This window comes from Hesperophylax consimilis, chromosome 27 (genome assembly GCF_061612785.1).
Source record: "Hesperophylax consimilis isolate HC1 chromosome 27, BYU_Hcon_1.0, whole genome shotgun sequence".
Taxonomy (NCBI): Eukaryota; Metazoa; Arthropoda; class Insecta; order Trichoptera; family Limnephilidae; genus Hesperophylax; species Hesperophylax consimilis.
This window is the reverse complement of record NC_142862.1, coordinates 27,069,571-27,084,308: the sequence shown is the minus strand read 5'-3', so window position 1 is coordinate 27,084,308 and position 14,738 is coordinate 27,069,571. Positions and strand designations below refer to the sequence as shown.

At 34.8% G+C, this 14,738-nt stretch overlaps 1 protein-coding gene across 1 annotated transcript; it reads right to left on the bottom strand.

Annotated features, from left to right (window-relative positions):
• On the bottom strand, positions 1-14,121 carry LOC149410865 (uncharacterized). Its single transcript, XM_089648084.1, has 5 exons — positions 14,060-14,121; positions 8,078-8,256; positions 5,851-6,024; positions 4,798-5,340; positions 1-212 (listed from the first exon to the last, which is right to left on the bottom strand). Exons 1-5 carry the CDS (start codon positions 14,064-14,066, stop codon positions 51-53), a joined length of 1,065 nt encoding a protein of 354 aa, XP_089504210.1. The 5' UTR covers positions 14,067-14,121; the 3' UTR covers positions 1-50.
• Positions 14,122-14,738: the final 617 nt, after the last annotated feature.

Genomic DNA, 14,738 nt, shown 5'->3' with positions numbered 1-14,738 from the left:
ACTCGTCAATATTTTCATCCTTCAATCATTAATGCCATATTACTAACGATCTATGAGAATAATGTGTTTCTTGCAGGCTTGTTATCCATCAACGCCTTCACAAAGGAGTCAGGCTCTTTTGTGACAGGTGAACTTCCTTCTGTGGACCTCGACCAGATTGAAGTGGTTGTTTTGGATGCCGTGCAGCCTGTAGGAGAAATCGGTACGCATTTCTGAAATATTAACATAAAAAAATCATTAGTATGTTCTTGAAATATTTTATCAATATTTATAATAATTAATTTACACGTAATTAGTTTAACTTGAAAGTGTATTAAATAGTGAGAGTTTCTGGAAATGATTTGTCAATTATTATTCGAGAATCCAAACACCTTGATCTTATGGCAGCACAAAATCTAATAATATTATGTAAATAACAAATCTGTCTTCATACGAAAATTTTATATCATGTTCACTTGAAAATAAAACCAATGTTACTGGCGTAGGTGTCCAGTACAACCCAAGTCAACTCAATATTTTCGGACTTTGTAAAATCATTTGAAATAAAATTTGCAAATTCGGTATAAAGGATAAAGTCTTAGAATGAAGTGCTACCTAAATAATATAATTCAGCAATAAATCATTGTAAACAGTCATACAAATTCGTGACAGCAAGCGGGGTACCTCAAGATTCTCATTTAGGCCTAATATAGTTTTTACTTTAGAAAAACTAAAGATGGCATACAGTCTATATACTCATATTAAAATGAGCTTAAATACATTGCAATATTGGTATTAACTTAAAAAACACTATCTAAACATAAGTAAGTGCCACATATTAAGATGTCCCGTTCGTTTTCAGAGGTTTGTGTAACAAGTTTAGACCAAGTTGGTTTGTTAAATCTCTATATCTCGTGTCGTGATAGTTTTCAGGCTTGTGCAAATTAACACATGACAATAGGGGATTCGAGCGATATCTTTGTGCTTTACATTGAAGGGAATTTGCATTTATATCTAGGCTTCAAAGCAAGGAACCGTAATTCTATGAGGATTGAAATTAGCTACGAAAGGGCTAATTTATTGTGATTAAAAATATATCGATAGGTACCCCAATAAGGAGATTACGTTCCATTTTATTTTTGTAATCTGAACTAATAAATAAATTAATTTAACTAGTAATTCTGCGGTAAGCAAACCTTAAGTCCCAAAAAATGTGTTTCTAATTTTCTCTTATTTAATAAATCACAATAAAATTTTCCTTCAAAATCATAAGATTGAAAGTAGGTACTTAAATACCTATCTATTAAATTTTAAACCATATAATATTTTAGTATAAGTTTTTTTTTAATGAGGAATTACACAATTTGTCCAAAGCTCAAGAGCTACCTAAATGAACATCCTTCACTTGGATCAACTCAAAACAATTTCCCATTCACTATGTCAATCTTTAATCGAGTATGGTATTATAGCCTGGTAAAGATTAATCTCCCGATATAGCAGCCATGTTCCCTTGCAAATAATTTTTAAAACGAACCTAAAATACATATTTTTCCAACAACCATTATTATAAATTCATCGTGAAAGAGAAAGGAGCCCTTTTGGCCCGGGGCTATGTATGTATATATATTAAAAGTCAAAAGCCTGGAGAGGAGCAAAAGCTGCCGCCCAGTGATTCGAATTGTATAGCTCAGAAACTAATAATGAACATTATTCTAAACTACCAATCACAAACAGTTCCAATGAAGTCTTTAAGAAAATCTGTGTTTTGGACGCTAGGCGACAGATGACGCAGTTACCTACTCTGGCGTCAGGGACTTTCCAGCAAGAAAACCTAGACAGCATTTTAATTTCCAAGCAGCGTTCCAAGAACCTTCGAATGCTGATTAACTCTTGACAGGCCAAGATGCCAAACAAAACGTCTGTAACCAAGTGGGTCTTCCGACGATTCCATGCATTTTTCTCTCTTCTGGGCTTTTAAACTGTAGAAATCCTAATTATTCAGTCAATTATTAATGGTAACTTTTGTATTTGCGCAGAAATACGTAAAATACTGAAATCATATGTCAAGTATTAAGGCTAATATAAGGAGGATAGATTTTTGGGAAATACCTACTCCCCCATTTGACTGCGGGATAGTTAAAGCATTTCTCATATCACTGTCTGAATTGTAACTCTCTCGATCGTTCTCGTGTTTATAAACAGAAGTGAGTTAGCACATAGCACTCAGTTTACACCGCAAGAACTGGGAGTTGCGCTGAGCCCTGTGACAATATCGCCGGCCTGCGCCTGCGTTGCGAGCCCTTCATGCTCGCATCATCTGCCGTCAATATAATGATTGGATTATTTATATAGCGCCGTTTTCGTGAGAAAATCACCTCAAGGGCGCTTAACAACTTAATTTATGCATTGATCACGAAGACTTTTGGCTTATAACTAAGTTTCATAGATAGAGACTTGTGACTAGTGGCTTATAACTAAGATTAATGTCGAGTGATTTACAACTAAAACTTTTAACTATACTTATTTTTATGACCATAATATCCACCGTATCTTCAGAACTTTCCTCACTGGAGCACCTGGAAGATCCATGATCTTCAACACCAGTGAAGAACTTCATTACTCAGTCTGGTGTCCACTTCTACGCCATAGAGCTACCGACTTCATTGCCATGACTACACTCCACCACCGATCATCTCACTGGAGCAAGAGAAGCACGGATTCACATCCCACCGCTACACTGGCTATTCTGCTAGGATTCTGTGTACTCTGTCTACTTCAATAAAGCCGCTGCGATACTCCTACCACATATTTCATTGGTCTTTGCATTATCACCCGACAATGCCCAAAGTATACAAGAATACGTCTTCAAACACAGAACTACTTTTGACAATGTCCAAACTGCTCGCGATACCAAAACCAAAGATCATAACTTCTTACTTATCCCTTTCGCTAAAACAACTTTTGGACTAAGAAATTTTGAATACCTTGCAACAAAGCTATACAATGCTCTTCCAATGGCCATTAGACAGAACTCAACTAAATTTAAATATAAATCAGATACCAAGTCTTGGATCATCAAACAAGACATATCTAATATCAAAGATTTTTTTAAACCAATTTATATGTATGCATTCCGAATGGTAGGATACTGATAAACTGTTATAAACTGCTTATATTATAAAATGAGCCTGTTCTCAACACAGGAGTTCCTAGTGAGACAGGCACAATATCGCACCTCCGGTGCTAAACTGTCAACTATGCAAGTTTTGTCAAAATTGATCTGAGTATGAGAAAAAATAACTAATGTACCTCTTTACTTGGTGCGTCATCGTCGCTTGTGTAGTGCGTATAATTTCCGCGTGAGGGCAGTTATGTCGTTATGGTTTTGGTGCAAATCTAACCTCCACTGGGAGAAACAACGTTTGATTGGTTAGTTGCGCGCGGCACCCCGCACGAATAGCAGTCTCCTGGAGCTACAACGCCTCTAAGGTTATTGTGACAATTCATTTTTAGGTTTTTGGAGCAATAACAACACTTAAGTTGGTTGTGACATGAAATAATAAATATACTTGTGTACGTAGTGACGTTGTTTCCCCAAACCTTATGTTTTATGGTATAAAGTTTTCGTTCGATTAACAATTGTGACAATGTTCTTGATTCGTGGGGCGAAGAAGACTGGTAAACCATTTGTGGTAAAAGAAATGAATTACGATGATTTCTTTGATTTGAAGTCACTTGAGGAAAACATGAAGTTTAATATAGCAAAAAATTTAAACGGAGATGTAATCAAAACTGGTGATATTAAATGCATTAAATTCACAAAGAATTGTGAAAATTACCAATATCGAACAACTTACAAAACTTAAAACTGGGAGGAAGCAAAAGCTATAATTCAACCAAGAGGAAAAAATTTCGCGGAAGTAGAGGCAACGCCCAAAGAATAGATGACATTCCCTACAAGCAAGCATACACTTCAAAAATACCAATTATAGAACGCAAAAAGCGTGATTTATTGCAATTAGTGGAGGCAAATATCATACCAAGATACTATGAAAGTTTCTATAATGATCTCATTTAATTTTTTGTACGTCTAACATTCTATAAAGTCACATTTCCACTTGCAGGGAAAACAAGTTTATTGAAACCACAGCGTTAAAGACTCCCTGATTTTCCTGAGAATGTGACAATAAATTTAAGGTTTTTGATTTTTTTAAGAGTACCCAATTAGTACAAAATTAATGCTAATTAAAATAGTAATAATAAGTAAAAGAAATTGCATTTGTTTGATACTGTTGTTAATTGCGTAATTATAGTATTTAAATAGGTACCATACGTGACCAATGATTTAATATGAAACGTCGCTGAAAACCGTTCGTAAAATGGTAAGAAGACTGAATTTAAAAAGTCTGATTAATAGTAAAGTTCTATATGTAGAATTAAAAAAGTTTGTTATACTGCTTTGATATTTTAATTAATAAACCTTTAGAAAAGTATGATATCGTGTTTTGATTGTTATGACATAATTGCCTGGTAAATTGTTTTCTAGTGCCATAATGTCACTTCTGGGAGGGTTGTAAATTTAAAATGTTTATATTTTTTTATTACAAAGTTGTGAGACGTTTGCTTTTACTTTGATATGAAGTTTAAAGTTGTAGTTTAAATAATTACCAGTTCATTTTTTAGACAAGAAGAACTATACATTATAATAGGCTGTCGAATTTTCAAACGCTTCTCCTGAAAAATTACATTATTTGCATAAGTGACAGTTTAGCACCGGAGGCGCGATATATAACCAATGTAATTATTCAAAAAACTCACCTCATATTTGACATCGAATTCATAATCATAGAGGCATTGCATCAAGTCGAGTTTTCCATCCCAGCAAATGAAGTACTTTGAACAGTCGGTTGGATGGGGAAAATATATTACTCCTATCGATTGGCATTTTATCGGAGAGTCTGTGGGTGTGGAATCAGTTGGAATCTCTGTTGTTTCAGTTGCGGGTTCAGTTATGATTTCAGGTGTGGTTTCAGTTGCAGGATCAGTTATGATCTCAGGTGTGGTTTCGGTTGCAGGTTCAGTTGCGGGTTCAGTTATAATTTCAGGTGTGGTTTCAGTTGCAGGATCAGTTATGATCTCAGGTGTGGTTTCGGTTGCAGGTTCAGTTGCGGGTTCAGTTATAATTTCAGGTGTGGTTTCAGTTGCAGGATCAGTTATGATCTCAGGTGTAGTTTCGGTTGCAGGTTCAGTTGCGGGTTCAGTGTTGATCTCGGTCGTAGTTGTGGTCACGGTTATGGGCTCAATTGGGGGTGGAGCTGTTGAGTGGGCAAAGCATCCGTTTGGAGATGGCCAATCGCACGACTACAATAATAATAACAAATATTAATAAAAGTTAAATACACTCCCAACGAAATGTTTTTTTATTACATACGAGTTCTAGCTGCCCGAAACCAGCGGAATTATGGCATCCCCTTTGTTAGGCAGCGGAAGTAAAAGACAAGAAAAATCATGGAAAGTACTAGGATATTCTTCTTCTTCTCTTATATGGATCAAGGGAGAACATCTAGGTCTGAAATCCAGTCTAGGGCCTAAGGCGTCACTCTGTTAAGCCCATCAACTCTACCAGGAAGTCATTGTTAGGTGGTTTGCACCGCACCGCATTCACCCATTGCCGACTTTGTACATCATCTGCGATTGAGGGTAATATGAACTTATTTATCTATGCCTATTGTGATGGAAGACCAGAATTAACGGGGCAATCAAAACTCAGGTTCTCTCTCAGTGGAGTCAGGTTTGAGATGTGCATGTATCACGGTAGCCGCTTGCGGACTACAGTAACTACAGGGTGATTTACTAACTATAACTACTAACCCAAAGGTCTTGGTTGTATTCTAGGCCCTCGGGGCAAGTCTCCAGGTTGGTGACACCGTAGGCACACGTGTAAAACATGGAGCAGGAAGTCTCATGCGGGAAATACACGGTTTCCGTCTGGTTCTTTAGGCACGTGGGTGCTCGCTCCGACCAATGGCGGGAAGACTCACATCTCTGCAAATCAATCATAAATACATTAGGTACAAAAATGGTCTTTACACTTAGTACCTTTATTATTTTATGGCTATAATCTTCATTGATTGATTCTTCACATTTTTTTAATGATTAAAGAAAGACAAACATTTCCGGGTCACGAATAACCTGACAATATTTAAAAATCTCCTAATACTACCACATTAAGTGGAAAATTTTGCTTGTGTTGTGATCTAGGATGGAGCCAGCTGAGGAATTAAGCACTCAACGCCTGGGTGGGACCCAAACGCGATGTCAACCCAGCGACCGGTCTTTAGGTATTGACTAAATGAATACTTACCAACATTTCACAAAAATCCAATGAATAAACAATATATCTCTGAAGAAAATTAACATTTTATGAGACATGGCCTAATTCACTAAAAGATTTGACAAAAACACAACCACTCTTACAAAATCTGTTGCCATATTTGATTGTCGTGGCTCGTGGATAGATGGCATCAGTAGGTCCATTTTAAAAATAGTAAGTCCTTCTGCACGCCCATTCTTACTGTTTACTATACACATAAACAAAGTATTGCATTCTATAAGTATAGATGTATCGCGCAACCGCTTGCACAAACATTAATTTTTCAACAACTAAATTTACTCTAATTTCCACATGTAAAATGTAAGATGGCAAAACTGTATAGTGACTTGCGCAAACTTCAAATGATTGTGACTTTTGTGCAATCTGTGTGGGCATGCTGCTGTGAAATCAAAAAGATTCATGCCGCACAGCGTGCCGTGACTTTTGCGTAAAATTTTACAAAGACTGATTACAAACAAGTCGCTGCGGATAAATGGACAATGGACATGTGATGTTATTAAACATTATATTGTAATCTGGGGCCTATTAGACGGTTTTTATTGATGTCTTGTCATTTATTGGAGCCCTGCCAGATGTTGGTACGTCACCCTACATATGTGTTTTTTGAAAATATATTTTTTTCTGTTATAATGAAAAATCAAGTCGTCAGAAACATTTTTTTACTGTAATACATCTATTTTAAAATGTCTTTTAAAACACTTTTTGTTTTGCAGTATTGAACCTTCCTACCCAGGAACTGTAGTCGATAACTAATAATAAATTAATAAATAATAATAATAAATTTATTTCACATAAAAATCATACAATAAAACATGCGGAAACTTTGACTAGCCAACTAGGAATGTATCCTGTTTTAGGCCAGTCAAATTGACAAGTTTAGTTCATATTATAATTTAGCACTTAATATAAAACAAAACTATATCAACCTCGCCAAATGCCGATCGGATAGGACCGATATTTATTTAATTTATTGACTGCAGTAATGTCATCCGATTTTAGAAAAATGTGTATATGCCCGCGTGTGTGTATGTGATTGCAACCAAAGGTTTATGTATTAAACAAGATTCCATTCAATGTACCTGCGCGTTCAACACGCTCTTGTGTCCTGTTCAGGGTTGATCAAAGCAAAACGAACTCTGAGCAGAATTCTTGCCTGAACAGACTATGCGATAATTACAATGGCGTATTATCCAAGGTTGATATTTTCAGTTACAAACTTACAAAATACAAGAGGTCCATAAAAGAATATTTCTCTGATGGTTTGTGAAAAATGTTTATGTCTCTATTATTTATATCTCTATTATGATTTGATTTATATCTACAACCTCTCTCCATGGCTATAAATGTATTGTTTTGTAAATTTTTCGTTTTAGGTATATAAATTTTTTAATTCATATTCCTTTCTCACAAATTTAAATTACTTATTCCATATTATGCTGTCTCAGTTAAAGTCACAAGGAGGAAATCCATAATTGGTTTTATTTTACTATAAAATACTTATGTACAAACTGATTAAATGTAAACTGTCGATTTCTCGAAAATGAATAAATAAATTATGTTATATGTACTGTCGTCGGCAACGGGGGTATCTACCGAGTTTGAACTCGATCGTATGTCGGAAAGAGGGTTTATTTACGGTTCCATAATTTGCATTCATTCATTACGGACAACAAAATCGAAATTCAAAAAATTCACAACTATAACCTTAGCCAGGGGATTGTATGGAGTCCCGTCGTCGCAACTCAGAATCAGCTCCGTCCCTTCTCGGCAGACGATGTATTTAGTGACGTCTCCTTCGTGGGACATCACGAGGTCTCCTGCCAGGGGACAAGCCGCCCTGGCGCACCCCAGGAGGCATACCGCCAGTAAAAGGGTTATGCTTTCTGCAACAAAGGGAACATAATACATTAGAACCATCACGTCTTTTTGAGGCATACATAATGAACCACAAGTTACTTAATGCTAAATCACTATTTTGATTAATCTTTATAGCGACTTGGTGTACAATATAAATACCAAAAATGTGCTTTAGATAAATTGAAGTGTTTCCTATCGTTTGGCTTGAGTAGAATACAAATAAAAAAATAAATAACTCAATAAAAATTATAAATGTTAACTACAAAAAAACTTTTTTTTCAATAGAAATGTATGAACGCGTAAACAACTTAAAAAAAATACAGTATTATAGCTAAGATTATCTGTGAAAGTTTCACTTGATTAACTTTTTTGCTTTCTTATAAAATTATTTACAAAATAAAACCAGTTTTGTGCTTAAAATCGAACGTTTCTAGACTCAGTTTGTCAAGCGATTTTAATGCCTTTTACCTACAATATAAGTTATACCAAGAATATCCACATTTTTGGCTTGTAACTTCCTCTTAATACATAACCTGATAATACGTCCCGTTTAAGTTTTAGACTAAACAGGGACTTAATACAACACGTTATGTGAACAACTTCCTCCAAGCCCGAACCAATGTAGCGTCATTGTCCCGAACGGATTCAACTCACCCCCCATAGACTTCTTTCTATTCTAAGAGCTTCGTTAGTTCAAGCCAGTAATTTTGAATAACGAACGACATTATTAGAAAAAAATGCTTATATTGACAGTCAACCGAAGCTTATTTGACACTATCGTGGCCGTGTTAAATTTTGGATTAATATCCAGCTGAAGAGATCAAAAGGCCTCCCTCAACCAGTGTCTCTCGATCCGGCCCGCTATGCAGTTGGTGGGCAGACGCATCCGCCGCCGAGACCTGGAGAAATCTCACTACATGAACCCGTGCACCCTGCTAAGTCACCAAATTTAGCGAACTATACCCGTTTCCCAAATTGTAACTGACCATAGATGACCAACATAATCAATATCGTATTGAAACCTTCTGACGTTCAAAATAAGAGGAAAATAATTTACTGTCTACATCTGATTTCAAAGTAGTAAGATTTCTGTTAGTAATTAAGGCGATGCACTACGTCGTGTAATATTTTTAATTGAGCCGCTATCAATAACAACCCTTACGTAGATGGCGATACGGTTTAAATTCCCGCTTAACACCATCCGCCTGTTTTGATTCATGCAAGAAAAAACATGGCCAAAAAGTGCCTTTTATTTTATTTTGTGGATGTTCAGGCATAAATGTTTAATTTTTTTCGATCATTTTATAAATAACTTAATTTTCCACATCATACAATAAAATCATAACCGAAAATGGGTTCGTAAGTAGGAGATTTTATTTTATTTTAAAAACACTCGATTATTTCAAAGGCCAAGATGTATTCTACTCGCAGTATTTAATTAAAGCATCTGAAACATTTTTAGGCAACCAAATTTTCGAACCGAAAACACATGATGTTGCATTACTACGTATGGCATCGCCTTAATAAGAAAATAGGAAACTGCGCTTACTTACATCGGTTTATCTAGTTAGTGCCTTCTAGGGAAAATTCAAATCCGGGTTAACGTATGATTAAATTATTAGGGTACGTATACGAAACGCGAATTGTACCACGAATCACGGGTAAGGAACGAATCAACTGCAACCTCCGTTTCGCGCCATTTGCGGTTGCTTCGTTTCTTTCCCATAAGTTAAGGTTCAGTTCAGCAATTCGGCTCGCGGATGTATACATAGCATTATAAGACTTGTTGACGCAACTAAATGCATTTCACTTTAACACATATTCCTCCATTCCTACATCCAATTACCTGTCCATGTCTGACAGTGTGGAGCAACTACATTCAGTGACATTGCAACAATTTATATATTCAGTACAAGTCTGTTGTGCAGTGATAACCAGCATTTTCTAGTTAGTCAGAATCTTTTTCCAATTCTAACTGTTTACCACATTAACCCCAATAGTTGTGTAAAATATTGATTACAGTCCACAATAAACCACAAACTGATTCACGTACAATTTTGTGACTACAAGACCAGTTTATGAATCATAATTTTTCGCATGCAAGCCATCGATAAATTGGTCGATTATGAATACCCTTGATAACTTTCACCAGTTAATACGATGAACATTGATTAAATTTTAAAACACGACATATTAAACCGACACGATCAGATAATGAAAAGAGATTACCAATCATGCCTTTGATTGAGCGTTTATGGTATATGTTTTTTTATACGCGAAGTGCAATAAAATCGCATAAATGACATGAAATCTGATAAAACTGACCTTTGTACATTTTTAACATACCTCTCACTGAACTGTGATCTATTCCGATTAAAAAGAAAACATACGGTGCCAAATTACGTAAGATTATTCAACTAGCGATGAGTCGTTCATGAACGAGCCGCACAATAGTGTTAGCTCTTTTTGATGAGCCTTGTTTGTACGACTCCCGGTAAGCCGTAGCACAGCTCAATTGAAAACTCAGAGACAAGTATGTCGTCAAGTCCGACATCTAAACTTAGACATATTATGTACCTACACCTACTGACTACCTAGCATCTATTATTTTTTTTTAAATTTGTATGATAAACTAATGTTTGTAAGACAAGGTTTTATGCATAGCACAAAGGATAACAAATTATTATAAGCAAAAATTAGTCGCCTGAAATATCAATACAAATTGAAAATATCTTCCGAGTAAAAATAAATGCCGCCGACGGGAATTGAACCCGCACCTTCTGATATCCGGTCAGGTGCTCTGGACCACTGAGCTACGTCGGCTTATTTACAACACGCCAAATAATTCAATATGTACCAGTACTTCAATCAACAATTACTGCTTATTATATTTTTTTTCATCTGTAAACAACCAACTTTATTTTTGTACGAAAGGCTTTGTTAGTGCTAAATTTCTCACTAGATGGCGTCGAGACATATTATATCTACATTTGTTGGTGACATATTTTGACTTGTCAAATGTTATTTTAATAATTTGTTATCCTCTGTGCTGTGCATAACACCTTGTCTTATAAACATTAATTTATCATTAAAAACAATAATAGTATTGGACGTACAGGAGTACCGGTAGTAAGAGTCGTACAATCATTCATACGCTTTCACTGGGAGCTGGGGGCCGTATTGGCTGAGCCGTACCGTGGAGCCGTATTGAGGGATCCGTGTCGGGCGTGTCGCACCGGGCGAACACAGTATTCTCATTGCTCATTCGCTCATATCTCACGGCTCCCGTTCAAGTGAGCCGTAATTCAATTGAGTCGATTCTTTGAGCCGTATGAACATATTGAGCTGGTACTGGTATTGTCCCATCGCTCTTTGCAATTCTAAATTGATCATGTGTTGAAGAAAGAAAGTCCATATTTTAACTTGTTTGTTCAATTTCAATGAAATAAGAAAAAACAGCTTAATTCTTGCGCATAGATAGGTCACAACACACGATCAATCTACATCACATTTCAAGTCGATTTTGTGGGAAATTTTTTTTGATTTCAGCTTTCGTTTTTGAGAAAGTCGAATTGTTTAGGTCAAATTTAATATCAGCTGTTTAATGCCCTAAAACACGTCTAGACAAAACTGATTCCAAATTTTATATAACCTTTTAGTTTCTGAAAGAATTGGAAAAAGCAAAAAAACATCTGTTCCCGTTTGTGCCAATAGTTTCTGGACACCGGACAACAGATTAAAAAATATATAAATAATGTGTAAAGATAAACATAATATAATAGCATAACTATTAACTATATATAAATGGCAATTAGTGTTATAAATATTTTTTGAGCTAAGAATAATATAATAAAATTTACTAAATAAGGGGGTATTTCACCATCCTCTTGATAGTTTATTCTTAGGATAACATGTATTAACTTATCCGTTATATAGCCACCATTTATAGGTTAGAGTACCGGATAGTAAATAAATAAATCGAAAGTAACCTTTATCCTATGGATAAACTGTCAAGAGGATGGTAAAATACCCCCTAAATCTTAACACACTTCCTATGGGAAGGTATTTCTACCTTTTACGCCAGTCCTACTTGAATAGTGGAAAAGTCATTGCTGTCCAATAAATCTCTTTGTAAGGGTTCCAACTATATTTACACGTATTTAAAAATGGGAAACTATATATAAACCCGTGGAAAGAGTAATACATCATTACACTTGCAGAAATGCATGGTGTGCGCCTATGCATGCGTTATTGCCACAAAAGTTGATAGAATGCATTGTCATCAATAACGAGTCTATCTGCCTTTCAGGTCTCTGTTTCAGGTCGATCAGATGTCGGGAAGTAGGTTTATATCAATTTCCAAGTTTCTATTGTATTAATTAATCCATTCATTATTTATTTATTCATTCTTTCAAGAAAACAAAATCTAAATTCAAATGGATGTTTAGTAATTGAAAACAATATAAGCTAATCTCAAACGAATATTAGAAACAGAAATATAGGAATTGAACTCAGTACCTCAGCCTTACCGGGGCAATATATGTATTGAACCTAAGACTAACTTATTAACTTTAAATATAGATAAGACTAAATTCATAACCTTTAGCATAAACTCGAGAGGCCAACCCTCCAAAAACATCTACCGTAAAATACATTCCTGTCACTCAGCGAGCACCCCATGCAATTGTCCTCCAATCACACAAACCGAAAATATCAAATATCTTGGTATATACTTCGACCGTTATTTAAAATGGGACAGACATATTGAATCGGTTAAAGGAAAGATAAACAAGTTGATTTACTTTTTCAAAAACGTGAGAAATATACTAACCTCGCAATAGCACTATCTATAATGGAATACGGCGTTATTGCCTGGGGCTATGCCAGTAAAAATACATAGACCCACTATATAAAGCTCAGAAAACTTTAATAAAAGTAATACTTAAATTACCAATACTAACACCCACTTCAACCATATTTAAACAATTCCCAGTGTTGAAGATTCAAAAAATATATTCAAAACAAATACTTACTTTCCTTTACAAGAACCTAAACACATTTAAAACTTCACAAACTTCTCGCAATACCAGAACAAGACATGCACACCAACTACTAATACCAAAAACCAACACATCCTTTGGACAAAAACACTACAGATTCCAGGCTATAAAACTATTCAATTCACTTCCAACACAATATAAAACATCTAATTAAGATTATTATTACTAATTATTCTGTAAGCAGAATACAAAAAACACATATGGAACTGGCTACAATCCTTTTAATATTTCACTTTTTATATTTCACTTTTTTTGGAATAACTATGGAAAAACTACTGTTATAACTATGGAAAAATCGATTTTATATTATAATTTTTAATGTTTCTCTGTGTTACCAACGCCACTGTATTGCTTTAGAATTATATAACTTTACAATTGAAAAAGTCCTCCACAACACAGGTGAACTCCTAGCGTGGAGGACAATATACTATACCATTGTATAACAAATATATTAAAGAATAAATAAATAAAAAAATAATAAAAAAGACCTCAACCTTACCGGGGCAATATATTTATTGAACTCAGGAGTTCAGCCTTACCGGGGCAATATATTTATTGAACCCAGGAGTTCAGCCTTACCGGTGTAATATATTTATTGAACCCAGGAGTTCAGCCTTACCGGGGCAATATATTTATTGAACCCAGGAGTTCAGCCTTACCGGGGCAATATATTTATTGAACCCAGGACCTCAGCCTTGCCCGGGAAATATATGTATTTTAAAAATTTATCACTAGTGTAAAACTGCGAGTAAAAGAAATTGGTACTTACTCAACATTTTGTTTTTGTAAAAACTTTTAGCCAAATGAATTCACGACTATTTTTAAGTGACACCTGAATGATAAGTATTATACTGGACATCACCTTTATATGCACTTTTTTATGTAATCACACAAAGCAAGATATATTTGATTAGATAATAAAATCATAGCTGATGATCCATTCGTAATAATTTATCTCGCATAAATTCCTAACTTCGAAATTAACTCGCAAATAAAATTAAAAGAGATTATTACACTTCTGAAGAAATTTGCTGATAAGGCAATCTGAATGTCATCAGAAAATCTCGGTATACAAAAAATTGTTACATTTTAAAATTGACTTCAGCGTATTTTCGCTAACTTTTACCTGTGACCACGAAATAATTGTCATTTAAGTAAAAAGAAAATGCATTCTCAATATTTATCAACGGCTTCGTAGAATCATTTTGGTTTTCTGAAAATCACCGCTCAAATTATTATTTTATTTTTATTAGCAACGATTTACATTATTTTATTTACTTACGAGCTGACGTGTACCCGGCGTTACTTGACTTTTCCATACTTTCAATAAAGTATTAAAAATACTTTCAATAAAGTATTAAAAATACTTTCAATAAAGTATTAAAAATACTTTCAATAAAGTATTAAAAATACTTTCAATAAAGTATTAAAAATACTTTCAATAAAGT

Excerpts from the sequence above, each read along its gene's own strand:
- LOC149410865 (XM_089648084.1), bottom strand. Across the intron at positions 6,025-8,077 it reads CATACAATCCCCTGGCTAAG|AGATGTGAGTCTTCCCGCCA; the intron begins GTTATAGTTGTG and ends ATTGATTTGCAG. Across the intron at positions 213-4,797 it reads AATTCGATGTCAAATATGAG|AAATGCGTACCGATTTCTCC; the intron begins GTGAGTTTTTTG and ends TTAATATTTCAG.